We start from the raw sequence: 16222 nt of genomic DNA on the forward strand, positions 1-16222 counted from the left end.
GATCAGTTTAATCCAGATTTTTTGGATCAAAGTGATCCAAATCCTACAAAAAAGTTCTGAAAAACCCAAACTAAAGGTTTGATCCGGATCAAAACCAAGATTGGATTACGTGATCTAATCCGATTATGTAATCCGTTTTTTCTTTTGAAAAACCCATTTTCAAGATTTGATCCAATCCGTTATCCAAAATCCTAGTGGATTACTTTTGAAAAACCGGGCCCAGGGGACCACTAATTGTCATTATAAATTTTATCATATTTATTCTGCATTTCTTTAATGTCATTTACACAATATATTTGATAGTTATTAATACATTATTGTATTTTAAATGGTGGAAAACCCTGTTATTGTGCTTGGAATTCTATATAATTAATTAAAAATCAAATATTGCCACATTGATGGCTCAAGAAAGTGTAATTGGTCAAATAACATATTGTTTTATTTTAAAATGTAAAGAAATTGTAATCCTAAATTGTGTTTTTGTGTGTGTGTGTGTGTGTGTGTGTGTGTGTGTGTGATATTTCTGTAAAGGTCAGGGACAGAAAAATGGACATTTCCATAGAATGACATTTCCATTTTGCTTTTAAGGAAAAATAGAAAAATATTTAACGGCTCTGGAACGCAGCCCCTGGCGCCTCTGCCTTTCCAGCCAATCAGTTACGACTATTATGTAAACGTCACAGTGCGTCATTAATATTCATCATGATTTCGCAACTCGGGGGTCTAACAAAACTCTACTCTGCATTTACGAAACGCTCCTCCGGCTTCGGTTTGCCGTAGCTTTTCTGAGGTTGAGTAGCACGTGTAGATGAGCACTGTGCTTGAGTGTGTTGTGAACACGTTTATTATCGCTTTACAACAACGGCCATTGTTCTGCAGAGATCGTTGAAGATCTGTCGCATCAAGCCAGTCAAGTTATTTTACACCAAGTATCCTAACAACGCATCTTCAAATCATTTGGTAAGTTATTCGTTTCTTAGCTTTGCTGTGTAAAAGCGAAGTATGTGGATCGTACCCATAGATCATACATAGTGACAACACAACACAGTATACAAACTATATAATACATTTATGTTATTTATTAAATTATAACAATTGGGGTTGTAGCCTAGATGTGTAACAACCTCGTGGTCCTATTGTTAGCACATGGTAAATGCATGTATGAGTTATGATGATGGCTGAATTTTAATTGCCTACCAGTATTTGAGATTTAATAAGGGAAATTCCTATAGTTTACATATAGTATAGCAGTATTCAGAGCACAGTGCTGTTTTTAAAGTGTGCTAGCTTCAGTAGATTTGTACTAACACTGTCATCAAATAATGAATCAATAAAACAACAAGATCTAAAGATTCTGAAACCTTAGTACAATAATTAAAATGGGTCATTATGTATATTTCAGTAGCAGTGACTATAGTAAGTAGTAACTATGGAATTTTGGCGGAAACTTCTGGTTGCCATGGTGCCATAATGAGAGTATGATTAACATTTTTTTTTTCAGGAATAGGATCCAAATCTTCCTCATGTCCACAACATCATGTAAATGATCAGCTGTATGTGTTGCAGTGACTCATGCACTGAAAGCTTAAGAAATATATTTATATGTGTATCTGAGAGTTTGATGATTAATGAAATGGTGTTCTATGAAGAAACCGCAGATCATTAATTTGATATCTAGTCAAAGTGTTTCACAATTAAGCCTGTTTGTTTGTCCAGAGACTTGATATTGCTGGTGTCATCACTGTGAAGTGCTTGCTCATGAGATGGACTATGTAAGATAAGATTACACTTAGAAATGTATCTTCATTAAATTATTGTGATTATTTGAACAAGAAACAATAAAATCAATGTTACTTTAAATTCTTTTAACTTTTTTTTATTTTTCTCCTTTCAGATTAATCATATCCTATCATTTCTTTTCATTTATCCAGCACATGCTTAGCAGTATGAAGTATATTCTGGTGACGGGCGGTGTGATCTCCGGCATTGGGAAAGGCATTATAGCCAGCAGTGTGGGCACGATTCTCAAGTCCTGCGGCCTGAATGTCACAGCCATCAAGATCGACCCATATATCAACATAGATGCAGGAACCTTCTCGCCATATGAGCACGGTAATCTCACACAACTCATCATAAAACGCTCCTTCCACTTCTAAGACTTTTACAATTAAATGTTAGCCTGGACGCCAGCTGAACTTAGCCCCGCCTACAACATTTGAGGTCGGGAAGTTCGGTCTGGACTTGATCCATTGTAGAGCAACTATGCTCTGTTTGGACCAATCAAATGGTCAGGGTGGGCTTTATACGGTGATGGACAGATGATTAACAGTAACGTAATCATCCACGTCACCAAAGAGCGCTTGGATTTAATTTGTTTACAACAAAGATGGCTGCCGCTGGAGAATTGAGATATGTAGATTCTGCCATCGCGTATATATTATAGAAGTTATCGACAGCGCATTCATTTTAAAAAAGGAACTGAGAACCTTGATCAAGGCATTCAACAAACGTCACTTACTCCGTTGCTCTGATTCATTGGTCATAGGTCTATCCCAGGGGTCGGCAACCCGCGGCTCTTAAGCGCCGCCCTAGTGGCTCCCTGGAGCTTTTTTAAAAATATATAAAATGGGAAAAAAAATTAGTTTTAACCCTTTCTCACGTACGATCACACCGATGTGATCAGTCTTGGCTGGTCCCTGGAGCGTACGATCACACCGGTGTGATTAGAACGGTCAGTGCATCACGTGATCAACTGCTAAATTCAAACGTGCTTTGGCACGTTGGCATGGCGCTGAGCCAGAGACGGACGTGCTCAGTGCTTGTCATACATCACAACTATTCAGTATTTTCAACCACATAAAGGTTATTTTAGGTTTAAGACATTTAAGAATCACATAAGTACTAAAAAAAAACAATGAATTTGATGTTGTAAAATATACACTGATGTCTATGGAAGCGGCAATAATATTATCATTTATAATCATTTATAATATAAAAAGACGACACGTTTTATTCATATCATATACACATTGTGTATAGCTTTACATTTTACCCTATTCTTCTCCCAGTTCACCAGCCACTTACTTTCATGTATTTCGGGAGAAGTGGAGGAATTGACGTGTTGTAAATCCAACAGATCCGATTCTCTGACCTGTGGCACAAACTAACATGGCACCGCATACAGCTCAACTAACGCGATCGTTATAAAGGTGTTTATACAACAAAACACATCCACATGCACATATTTGACAATCGAAATATCAGTGTTTCATACTATAGCTAATACATGTGTGAATATTTTTAATAAAAAAGGAAAAATTACATCAAAGCAGATCATCATTCATTCAGCGCTGTGTTGTGGTTGCGCTGTGACACGTGACAAACAATGGAACCATGGAAACAATAAAGTGACAGATTCGAAATAACGGTCGCCTTGCTGATTGTATTTGTAGCCTACTTATCATTTTGCTAATAAAGCTAAAATAATACACTTACAGAATGTGTTGCCTTCATTATAAGGCTTATATAAGGCTTTTAATTTTTTGCGGCTCCAGACAGATTTGATTATTTTATTTTTTGGTCCAATATGGCTCTTTCAATATTTTGGGTTGCCGACCTCTGGTCTATCCAATTGAGTGCAGAGGCATTTTCTTTCCTGGTTTGGTTGAAACGCCCCATAATCACAGCCCAATGGAGCAGTATCAGACTCATATTCTGACGTCAGGCTAATTATATGTTACAGTACATGTAAATCATATTGGGTGATTTAAAAATCTTGACCATTAAAACTTGCCATAAAATAATTTAAAGAAACAATCTGTTGTTAAATGCAAGCACCACTATTATTATTTTAACAAAACCCAGACCCTAATTATTAGACTTCGATGGGTTTTTCTTACAACAGACGTTATTTATCTAATCGTGCAGCTTTTTAAAGTGTATTGCTACTTAATGAAGTGATCAGATATAACATAGACATTTAGCTATATTTACATAGAACTAAATAGTCAGTTTGGATAGATGGCTCAATTGAACTGAAAACCTTCATATAAAGGCTTGGGTTAAATTCTTAATGGTGATTTTCTTTGGTTCTGCACATACGCTGAAGTTGTTTGTGAATAGATGCACACGTAAATTAATATGTGAGTCAGATTGCGATATTTGGTGTACATAAATCAGTACAGAGTCCGAAATCGGATTTGATTCATTTGGATTGACAGAAATTAGTACATTTAAACACTTATTGTGGGACCTGATATATCTAGAGATACTGGAGATACCTGGGCCCGTATCCCTAAAGATTCTGAGAATCCTCTCAGAGAGCTCCTAACTTAACCTAAAATTTCCTTGCCAGGAGTTTTAGCTTAGAAGTGATTCCAGAACATTTTCAGTGAACTCTGAGCAAGGAATGGATGGAAAATCCTATCTTAGTGAGGAGGTGTGGTTGACCCCGTTGCTAGGTATGAGTCATCATTTCAAAAGCTGTGATTGGATGATCCTACAAGTTTGATGAAAATGAACTTTTGGTGATAATGAGCAAAGGATGTACCCTCAAATCAATAAACATAATTATACACTCTAATCTTATGCAGACTGTAATTGTAAATAATATTGCACATTCAAGAAAATATCTGGAAAATGAATAGTAAGCTGTAGGGGTTATAGCCTAACATTAGAATCTAAAATATGTGAAAACTTAAGCTCATTACACCCTGTTCAAATAATGATTTGTGTCTTATTTGCTCATATTAATATCCTAGCTGGCATATTTTGTACTTTCACTCCCATATGGACCCCATTGAAAACAAGATGGCCTATCTCAAGGGGCTGTCCTTAATGAAGTAGAAATTGCAACGTTACAACTCAGTGTGGTGTTAACGAGGGTAACACGGCTCAGCTTTTATCAATGTCTGTGATTGCTCGCTGGTCTATTTATGAAGGCTTGTTAACAAATATCCTACAAACAAAGGAGGACATCTCTCCTGCCTCCTCTGTTGGCCATTTTGTGCAGCTGCTTAGGGGAACTCCTGAGCCACTAAAAGTCCTCTTCCCTGCTCTTAGCAGATCTCGCCTTAGGAGCCCTTTTAAGCGCTAGGAATCTTAAGGAATAGCTTTTATATTAACTGGGATTTTCGTGTCACTTTTAGGGGAAATTGTAAGATAACGTCTTGATTCTGAGAATTTTATTAGAATTTGGCTGCTAGGAGCCACTTTTTGCACAAAAATTCTTTAGGGATACGGGCCCTGGAGACTTTAGAGTGGACAGTCACTTATACACCTTTTTCAGAACATGTCAAAAATGATCATGAGGTGTAACTGTTATAAAGCATCTTTATTATTTATATGGACGATAATCATAGAACTCATTGGTCTGTATATAAATATGTGTTTGTTTTTTGTAGGTGAGGTGTTTGTTTTGGATGATGGGGGAGAGGTTGATTTGGATCTGGGGAACTATGAACGTTTTCTGGACATCAGGCTCACCAAAGACAACAACCTGACCACAGGAAAAATCTACCAGTCCGTCATCAACAAAGAGCGCAGAGGAGATTACCTGGGCAAAACCGTACAGGGTGAGTTATATTATATTGTTATATTAATGTGTGTAAGGGGTTGCACAGACTCGACTTTAATGCTCTGCCATGGCGCTTTAAGCTTGACGTTGACTAGTCGCTGATAAGAAATCTTTGAAATCCATTTTTTTCACTCTATTTCCAGTAGTTCAAATAAATGTGTGCTCTGAGAGCGCTCCATAAGTTATGTTTGATTATACCATCTGGATAATCAGAATTGATCAGGTCAATGCACGTTTAATAAAGCTTATTGTACACGTATGTTAATCCGTTTTAAACTAATGCACTGCTGCATTGTAACCCACACGCATACAGACAGTAGCTCGCACATAGAAACATTCAGTAGCACAGAAATGTATTGTCAACACTGTTTTGTGAATTAACAATAAAGAAACTGAAAAGTTTTAGCATATATCTCTTGGTACCTACAACCCACAGCTTCACTATTAGTAGAGAGACTGCCAGGTAGAATGAATTCACACACAATCGCTCTCTCACTAATGCATTCATGTAAATGCAATCTTTAATGTGCTACTTTATCTGTATCTGATTTAGAACGAGCAGAAATCTGTGAGAAATATAATGACCCAAAGACAAAAGAACTGATAAAAATAAGCTGTTGTGTAGGAGCAATAGTCTTGTGGGCAGCTCTGTGTCATATGCCATAGCTGTGCAAAACGCAACCCGCTTTCGAGTCTCAGCTCAAGGTTCAGGCTTATTTGTTTATTAATGACATCATCAGCGACTAGCCGACTCGACTTTCATCACATAAATGTCAACTTGGAAAAAATCTGTCGTTCAACCCCTAGTGTGTAATGCTTATGTCGTGTGGCTGTTACTTCCAAAACAAACAATTTCAAGTTTTATTTAAGGGCATGCCTTGTCCCGTATACTTTCATTGTAAGTGCAGTTTTACAAACCGAGAAACTGTCAAATTATTTTCTGTGGCAATTAACAGCATGTCGCATACTGTCTGTAGATCTTAACGTGTTGTATAATTGTGTTGTAACATTGTATTATCATTTGTTCCAGTGGTGCCACACATAACTGATGCTATTCAGGAGTGGGTGATGCGTCAAGCTAAAGTTCCTGTTGATGTTGGTGATGTTGAGCCCCAGGTTTGCGTCATTGAGGTGAGTAAAGATAAAGTAAATATTTTAGGGCTGTAACAATTCCTAGATTAAATTAGAGTACCCGTGTCGAGTAACCGGCAAAATACTGGGAGTGGTGCATTCCACAGACGAAAAACCATGAGCCGCATTATTGGACTGTTTTCTAAGTCTGCACAATGTATTAAAACAATTTTAAAAACATATTTAGCATAGTGCAATAAAATCCAGATTGTGGATTTTATTGTATTTTACAAAATATCCAATCTTTTTCTGGAAATGGCGTTTGTATTAAACACGCAGGGCATATATTTATTTAATTGAATCGCAGCCTTTAAATTTAATTGCATTCAATTCAACAAAGACAACAAAGCACAGACAACAAACTCAGAGCGGCTCCGTTCACAGTAAATGCTGCTCCACGTGAACTTATCATTTACATGCTTTGAACACGTTTCAAACTCCCATCTCTGCATATGCTTTGAGTTTGGTTTGCTTATAACATTCATCTAGGAATGCAATGTGCTCCGTTTCATCAGATTTGTTAGGTAAATCATATATAAACCCCAACATAGGAGAATATATCAATGTTTCTAAATATGTGAACTGTTTATCACGATTTCAAAATATAAGTTTAAACTCTTGCTCTGAATTTGCATGTTTTGATATCCACATATTCTTCTTATAGAAAATGTGAACTGTTCAAGAAAAGTGGCTGTAGCATTTCTTTTGTAAAGTGGTGGCTAAATATTAAGCAAATATTTGAATTAAATGTTGTTTCTCCAATATTAAACAAGGATTTAATCTTCATGTAACAACCCTCTGCTGGAATTTGTTACAATACATCATGTACATATGTTTGTTTATATCATGTATATTATGTATTTTAAGTCTTGTTCTATAAAACCGTATGATAACTTGCATATGATGCTTCATTTGAACCAAGTATTATTGCCTCATTGTTATTATACAGTGGGGAGAACAAGTATTTGGTACACTGCCGATTTTGCAGGTTTTCCTACTTGCAAAGCATGAAATCCAGAAAATCACATAGTATGATTTTTAAATAGTTAATTTGCATTTTATTGCATGACAAAAGTATTTGATCACATACCAACCAGTAAGAATTCCGCCTCTCACAGACCTGTTAGTTTTTCTTTAAGAAGCCCTCCTGTTCTCAACGCATTACCTGTACTAACTGCACCTGTTTGAACTTGTTACCTGTATAAAAGACACCTGTCCACACACTCAATCAAACAGACTCCAACCTCTCCACAATGGCTAAGACCAGAGAGCTGTGTAAGGACATTAGGGATAAAATTGTAGACCTGCACAAGGCTGGGATGGGCTACAGGACAATAGGCAAGCAGCCTGGTGAGAAGGCAACAACTGTTGGCGCAATTATTAGAAAATGGAAGTAGTTCAAGATGACGTCAATCTCCCTCGGTCTGGGGCACCATGCAAGATCTCACCTCGTGGGGCATCAATGATCATGAGGAAGGTGAGGGATCAGCCCAGAACTACACGGCAGGACCTGGTCAATGGCCTGAAGAGAGCTGGGAGCACAGTCTCAAAGAAAACCATTAGTAACACACTACGCCGTCATGGATTAAAAACCTGCAGGGCACGCAAGGTCCACCTGCTCAAGCCAGCGCATGTCCAGGCCCGTCTGAAGTTTGCCAATGACCATCTGGATGATCCAGAGGAGGAATGGGAGAAGGTCATGTGGTCTGATGAGACAAAAATAGAGCTTTTTGGTCTAAACTCCACTTGCCGTGTTTGGAGGAAGAAGAAGGATGAGTACATCCCCAAGGACACCACCCCAACCGTGAAGCATGGAGGTGGAAACATCATTCTTTGGGGATGCTTTTCTGCAAAGGGGACAGGACGACTGCACCGTATTGAGGGGAGGATGGATAGCGTCATGTATCGTGAGATCTTGGCCAACAACCTCCTTCACTCAGTAAGAGCATTGAAGATGGGTCATGGCTGGGTCTTTCAGCATGACAACGACCCGAAACACACAGCCAGGGCAACTGAGTGGTTCCGTAAGAAGCATCTCAAGGTCCTGGAGTGGCCTAGCCAGTCTCCAGACCTGAAACCAATAGAAAATCTTAGGAGGGAGCTGAAAGTCCGTATTGCCCAGCGACAGCACCGAAACCTGAAGGATCTGGAGAAGGTCTGTATGGAGGAGTGGGCCAAAATCCCTGCTGGAGTGTGTGCAAACCTGGTCAAGAACTACAGGAAACGTATGATCTCTGTAATTGCAAACAGAGGTTTCTGTACCAAATATTAAGTTCTGCTTTTCTGATGTATCAAATACTTATGTCATGCAATAAAAAGCCACTGGTTACTCTTTTAACAAAATAATCATTAGCAACAGCCCTAAAATATAATCAGGTTAACAGGTTCCTTATGACTGAAATTTTGTCCGTCTTTTCGCAGTTGGGGGGTACGGTCGGAGACATAGAGAGCATGCCTTTCATCGAGGCCTTCAGACAGTTCCAGTTTAAAGTGAAGAGAGAGAATTTCTGTAATATTCACGTCAGTCTGGTACCACAGGTGAGGCGTTGTCAGCGTGAACAGAACAGTGCATTATAGACCATATCACATTAAATGTACGCATGCCCTGGAAATGTGAGTGACAAAGTGTCTCGATCGTGATGTCCAGCCCAGTGCTACAGGAGAGCAGAAGACCAAACCCACTCAGAACAGTGTGAGAGAGCTCAGAGGACTTGGACTGTCACCTGACCTGGTGAGTCAAGTTTCATAGAGCATGTGTGTGTTCAAAATTGTCACTAGCTTGAAATCTACAATGAATGCATTTAGAGCGATCTTCTCTGAGTGTTGAGTGTTTTTATTTTTGCTTTTGCAGATAATGTGCCGATGCTCCACTCCACTTGAAAACTCTGTTAAAGAGAAGATCTCCATGTTCTGTCACGTGGAACCTGAACAGGTCAGTCTGGATCACGCAGAACTGAAAACCACCCATGAGCCACTTTCACATTACGTTTTAGCTGTTGGTTTAGTGTCATAACGGTTTATTAAACATAATTATCAAGAACATGTTGGAAAAACGTGTAAAACGCTGGTTTAAAATGTCTCGAGGACAATGAGTCTCATACATTAATAATTGAATTTATAGGCACAGGAGAACTGCTCAAGAAAATTCCTGCCTAATTAACATGTGTGTATGCACATGAATTGGTTCTTAACCTCGTTCTAATGTTAACAAGTTTGTAGTATACGAACCATGCGCTCGAGGTTAGTAATTTGGATAAAACGCACCCAAAACATGTCCATATACAGTTGTGGTCAGAATTAATGGAACCCCTGGTAAATATGATTTAAAAAAATGGCTGTAAAAAATAAATCTGCATTGTTTATCCTTTTGATCTTTCATTCAAAAAATTAGCAAAAATCTAACCTTTCATTGAAGTAAAAGAATTGAAAGTGGGGGGTAAATCACATTATGAAATAAATTTTCTCCAAAACACGCTGGCCATTATTATCGGCTCCCTGTTATTAAATACTTTTTGCAACCTCCTTTTGCCAAGATAACAGCTCTGAGTTTTCTTCTATAATGCCTGATGAGTTTGGAGAACAACTGACAAGAGATCAGAGACCATTCCTCCGTACAGAATCTCTCCAGATCCACAAGTTCATGTTGGTGCTTCTCTTCAGTTCACCCCACTCATTTTCTATAGGGTTCAGTTTAGGGGACTGGGACGGTCATGGCAGAAGCTTCATTTTGTGCTCAGTTACCCATTTTTGTGTTGATTTTGATGTTTGTTTTGGACCCCTTTACCAGGGGTGCCATTAATTCTAACCACAACTGTAAGGGCTTTCCACACAATCTTTCCTTTTGTCAATCTCAGCAAACAAGATGCTCTTTCTCAAGACACGCTCTCCTGAAAAAAAAAAATCTTTGAGTATGTGATTGTGTATATACTGTTTAAGTTGTTCTCTGTTTTTCCTGTTTATTTAAGTACGAAAGTTGAGTAATAATGTTTGTTTTTGAAAACGTTTGTTCACAAATTTCATGCAATAAAGTTGTATGTAAGCTTAGTGAATGAAATCCAATAATCTCAGTTGGTCTTCTCTATAGGTAATCTGCGTACATGATGTATCGTCCATCTATAGAGTGCCGCTGCTCTTAGAAAACCAGGGTGTTGTGGGTTACTTTTGTCGCAGACTAGACCTGCCCATTGAAACCAGACCCAGGAAGATGCTTGCACAGTGGAAAGAGATGTCAGACAGGTTAGAACACATTAAAAACTGATTCAGGATCAGTTTATAAATTGATATTGAGCTATAATGGATCATGTAGGCTAAGATTATCCTCTTTTGTGATCTTTCATATCATGATGAGGGCAAAAAACACCAAAGGCTTATTTTGATGTTGTCTGCATTGTGTTTGTATGGTAGATCGGACAGGTTATTAGAACATTGCTCCATTGCTCTGGTGGGGAAGTACACCAAGTTCTCAGACTCGTATGCCTCTGTGATCAAAGCTTTGGAGCACTCCGCTCTCGCCATCAGCCACAAACTAGAGGTTAAGGTGGGTGAAACATGGCATATTGCAATTGGTTTAGCACATGGCTAACTAATAATTCTACCTTTTAAAGAATAGTTTATCTTTAAATTCTGAATATACAATTGAATCAATATATCTTTCTCCTCTTCTTGCTTCTTTCTCTAGTATGTTGACTCTGCAGATTTGGAGCCCAGTACATTACAAGAAGAGCCGGTGAAGTACCATGAGGCCTGGCAGAAACTCTGCAGTGCAGAGTGAGTAAAGCTTCCAAATACAATGGCTGAATTTACACATTTTAACATCAATCACATCTATTCTGCTTAGTAAGATGACGTAAACACGGTTAAAGAACTTGATTTTGCCATTTATCCTGATGTAGTTTTGTTAATATTATTGCTGCTGTCTCTCATCAGTGGTATTTTAGTTCCGGGAGGTTTCGGAGTACGAGGGACAGAGGGCAAGATTCAAGCCATCAACTGGGCCAGGAAACAGAAGAAGCCTTTTCTGGGTAGGACTTCTTTAAAAATGAATTTAAACTCCAATGTCCTGGAGCGGCTGTGAATGTAACCCATCTGTACTATTCATCTTTCAGGTGTGTGTTTGGGGATGCAGCTAGCTGTGTGTGAATTTGCTAGGAACATGTTGGATTGGACAGGTAAGTTTATTTCACAAAATAATGTTGTACTCATGACTCAATTTACTAAACAATGTTGAATAATGTGTGACTCTTCTGTTTTACCTAGATGCTAACTCCACGGAATTTGACCCAGAAACAAAACATCCTGTTGTGAGTAAATGTGGATTTCTGGGTCATTTTGGATCAGAAACAATAGAGCAGATATAACTGTGTAATGTTTTTAATTGTTCATCTCATCTCACAGGTTATTGACATGCCAGAGCACAATCCAGGGCAAATGGGTGGAACTATGCGGTTGGGGAAACGGCGAACTATTTTCAAAACCAAAAACAGCATACTTAGTAAGTGGATTTCACTAACTAACTGTAATACAACATTGATGATTTATTAGAGAACTAGTTTAAATGCATGATTTCTCTCTCACAGGAAAACTTTATGGAGACGTAGATTATGTAGAGGAAAGACACAGACATCGCTTTGAGGTACGTAATCTCTATTTTAAAGACAAAAAAAAAACTATTTAGGTGGTTGTACACTGTAATACTGAATATAGGAGTGTGGGGGTATTCACACTGAATCTGTCATGATTTTGCCTGTGGTATAAATTAAGCATTCTTAAAATTTTAATGTGCTTTTTATTTTACAATTTCAGTCCTTCCTTCTTTCGTACATTAAGACTGACATTTTTAACTGATTCACAGAAATAAAATCAGTTTCAGTAAATCATCTGATGGGTTTGCATCGTCTCTGTTCCCGTGAGGCATTTTGCTTGTTATATAACAGCCTTTTCTCCATCAGTAGCTCAATCACACTGAACACCTCAATCCGATTTCGATCAGATTGAAAAGGGGTGATGTAAACCTGAAATTATCCCATCGATGGGAAAGAAAAGCATGTAAATGTTTGAATCTGACTATTTTCCAGGCACATTGACATGTTAACATACATTTAAACATGTTCATTTACATCTCATGTCTTACAAACTGGTCAGTGAATGAAATTTAATGTTTGCTTTTCTGACACGTCAGCTTTCTTTTTAAATATTTCAAGGTAAAAACAGCAATTATACTCAATGTAGGTCCGGTGACATTATCATCGCGATTGCTTTTTCTGGTTCTGAAGGTGACAACTTAACATAGTGTATGCCCTTAAGTTTTGGTCAGAAATCTTGTAATGCCCAGAAATCGAGTTGATGAAACTTAGTGCATGTAAACATACCCAATAAAGGTAAACATGATTTGTAATATCCTTAGGTGTAGTAGCATGCATGAGCCCACTATTATTCCTTCTGTCTGAGCAGGTGAACCCAGAGCTGAAGCAGCATTTTGAGGACAAGGGCTTCCATTTTGTGGGTCAAGATGTGGAGGGAGAGAGAATGGAGGTCATAGAGCTGGATGGTATGTAAAAGAACACGAGACAAACTCTTAAATATACCAAGATGATTTGAAATGTTTTGTTTAGAATTTTTAGGTTTGGTGTTTTAAAATGGCAGTGTGTTATATTCTAATGTTATATTCAACTCGTCATGACCAGTAATTTTCTCCACAAGGATACCAAAAAACTGGAACCGTTTTTAAGAGATTTTTAAAGCATTAAGTCCATTCATCTAGAGCAGTAGTACCAGCACTAAAAGGAAACGCAAATTTGTTACAATTGAAATAAGCACATCAACAAAAGTGTGATTTACAGTTCTGCAGTAATCGACAGCATGCCAGAGATTGCCCATAGACGGTCAATTTTTTTTGTCCACAGAATTGATCAATTTGACACTACATTTTTTTGTTTGTTTCAGATCACCCGTATTTTGTTGGTGTCCAGTATCACCCAGAATTCACATCCAGACCGATAAAACCTTCTCCACCATACTTTGGCCTACTGTTGGCCGCTGCGGGGAGGCTTCCAGGTTATCTCCAGAAAGGCTGTCGGTTGTCGCCACGGTATGACGTTCCCTAAGCAGCTAAATGTATCCCAATGTCATCCCAAAATATGTCAATTAAAAGCTGGGTTCTGTCTCTGGAAAAGAGACCTCATACAAACCCTCTTGAAGCTGTAGATCATTATCTATTATAACAGCGGCTATTAGACAAGCTTTGCATGATACTAAATAATAGTTGTTTTATGTTCACAGAGACACATACAGTGACCGAAGCGACAGCAGTTCTCCAGACTCAGAGGTTGCAGATTTTAAACTATGTTCAATTACTCAGGAATGAAACAGTTATTGGCATGTTAACCAGACAAACTTTAGTTTTTGTTTTCAGGGCCTGCTTTTTGAGAGAGAGAATGTGTACTGATATGTGGTTTTAAATTGTCCAGTTTTAACGGTCAATGAAATGGACTCTGAGGATACATGATCAGCAGTTTTGTTTAGGCTGTCTTTTTTTTCCTTGTTTGTACATGTAATCACGCCAATTAAATATGTGGATTTTCTTTGGACAGCTGTTATTAGATAAATGTTTCAGTTCATCATACTGTGGTTATTTAACATTTTCATTTATATACATAACAAAAAAAAACGTTTCAATAACAAGATTTGTAACTTGTTTTGCTAGTGTAAATAAAGTAATGCATTAATGTCACTGTCTGTTAACCGATCTAATAGTTTGGCTAGGAGTAAACGACTTCTAACAAACAAAAAATTGGTTATATTTTTTTTAGCCAAAATAACTTGGTGTAAGTAAAGTCAAATGTTATAATGTCAGATAAATGAAATCAACCACCTTGGCTGTCAGAAAATAATGGCCAGATGCAGTTTAGACAATTAAATATATTTGAACCTCACAATAAACAGCGATCCTTAAAACAGTTTATTTAGACTTAGCCTACATGATACTGTGTGTGTTATGTTTTTATTTTAATTATGCAATAAAGTCATGAGATTTTAATGAAAAGCTGCACACTGTATTGCCAGAAGAATAATCTTAATCTCCCATTTCTATCAATATAGTCTTTACAAGCTATAACCTTAAACCCAGATGATCGATGACTTGTTTATCATGATCAACTCTGGAAGTATTCCTTGGTTCAAAAAACATAGTTTTTTTACAATCACTTAGTTACTATTTTCAGAACCTTGATGTCATTTTTCACAACTCTAGACACAAAACTCACAACCAATGATCAAAATGCACATTTTTCAAAACTCTAACCCTTTTCTCAATTGCTTGGATACAATACACATAAAACTTAGATCATTTGTTGATTCAACAAAAATCACCTGTTCAATATGACAACTTATCATCAAAGTACTACTATTTCAAAAGGCAATTTACACATTACATTTCAAATGAGTGTCTATTCATTTCCTTACAATGATCTAACTATCAATTGATACAACTGCTCAAAATGATAAGTAACTGTTGCATTACTCTTAATGCATAGTTGTATGGAAACAGACAAACAATCTTCCATGTTTACAGTAAATCATGAAAGTTTCAAGATAACGAGATTCATTGTCACCAATTAGCGTGGAGCATGGACCAATTAGACTACAATATCCATGGATGTAGCCTAATATTTTATCATAATGCTTCATCAGACACTGTCTATGGTCCCAAATACTGTACCACCTTTTCAGACTATTTACAGTATTGACAGGACTGCACTGTATAGATGCAGGCCCTTGTAATTGCTTGTCCAATTCTGCCAACTTGTTACTGATGATTGCACATTGTGGAATGAGTATATACTGTAAAGAGTTGATTGGGATCCAATTGGAAGAGCATAGTGATGCGTAACATGGAGCCAGCAGGTGATCCATGTCACAATGGAGGTCAAGCAGTGGTGGGAGGAAGACGTGTTGGTCAAAGGAACGGCAGGGGACAGGCACTCCTTCTGAGAGGTGGTCGTGGGCCTCGTTTGAGAGGTGTGGGGGAACGTGGTAGAGGACAAGACCACGGACCAAGACAGCGGCAGCAACAGCATAGTGTCCAATGAAATTTGGGCAATAGTTGTAGACCATGTCATAAATCATGGCATGACAATGACTGAGATGATGATATACAATGATACAACCAAACCTCAGAAGGTCAACCATGGCCTCAATAATCAGAACTTTCCGCAATGAATACCGCTAAGTTATCAGCATGCACTAAACATTATACTATCAATTATCAAATGGTAAATGGACTGCATTTATATAGCGCTTTCAAAGACCCAATGGCCACCAAATCGCTTTACATATTGCCTCACATTCACCCATTCATACACCGACGGCGGTGTCAGCCATACAAGGCACCATCCAGCTCGTCGGGAGCAGCTGGGGTTAGGTGTCTTGCTCAAGGACACCTCGACACTTGGTCAGGTGGAATCGGGGATTGAACCACCAACCTTTCGGTTTGTAGACAACCTACATGAACCACTGAGC

At 38.0% G+C, this 16222-nt stretch overlaps 1 protein-coding gene across 3 annotated transcripts; it reads left to right on the forward strand.

Annotated features, from left to right (window-relative positions):
- Positions 1-695: 695 nt before the first annotated feature.
- ctps1a (CTP synthase 1a) lies at positions 696-14743 on the forward strand. 3 transcript variants are annotated; one of them, XM_079589873.1, is made up of 19 exons: positions 699-960; positions 1717-1772; positions 1932-2112; positions 5403-5573; positions 6606-6706; positions 9128-9244; positions 9354-9437; positions 9558-9638; positions 10791-10942; positions 11111-11243; positions 11385-11473; positions 11633-11727; positions 11812-11874; positions 11963-12006; positions 12101-12197; positions 12283-12338; positions 13157-13253; positions 13649-13793; positions 13985-14743. In XM_079589873.1, the coding sequence occupies exons 2-19, from the start codon at positions 1764-1766 to the stop codon at positions 14067-14069; spliced, it is 1800 nt and encodes a 599-aa protein (XP_079445999.1). In that variant the 5' UTR covers positions 699-960; positions 1717-1763; the 3' UTR covers positions 14070-14743. The 3 variants fall into 3 exon arrangements, with proteins under 3 accessions (XP_079446001.1, XP_079445999.1, XP_079446000.1); XM_079589874.1 differs by lacking the exon at positions 699-960 and adding an exon at positions 1502-1553; XM_079589875.1 differs by lacking the exon at positions 1717-1772 and having other exon boundaries at positions 696-960.
- The last annotated feature ends 1479 nt before the right edge of the window (positions 14744-16222 follow it).

This window comes from Phoxinus phoxinus (genome assembly GCF_949152265.1).
Source record: "Phoxinus phoxinus genome assembly, chromosome: 19".
In the NCBI taxonomy this organism is placed as follows: domain Eukaryota; kingdom Metazoa; phylum Chordata; class Actinopteri; order Cypriniformes; family Leuciscidae; genus Phoxinus; species Phoxinus phoxinus.

What these genes read in the sequence shown, in the direction of transcription:
- ctps1a (XM_079589873.1), top strand. An exon ending in CCCAGGTTTGCGTCATTGAG is followed by an intron (nt 6,707 to 9,127) that starts GTGAGTAAAGAT and finishes GTCTTTTCGCAG; the next exon opens with TTGGGGGGTACGGTCGGAGA. An exon ending in AACCAAAAACAGCATACTTA is followed by an intron (nt 12,198 to 12,282) that starts GTAAGTGGATTT and finishes TCTCTCTCACAG; the next exon opens with GAAAACTTTATGGAGACGTA.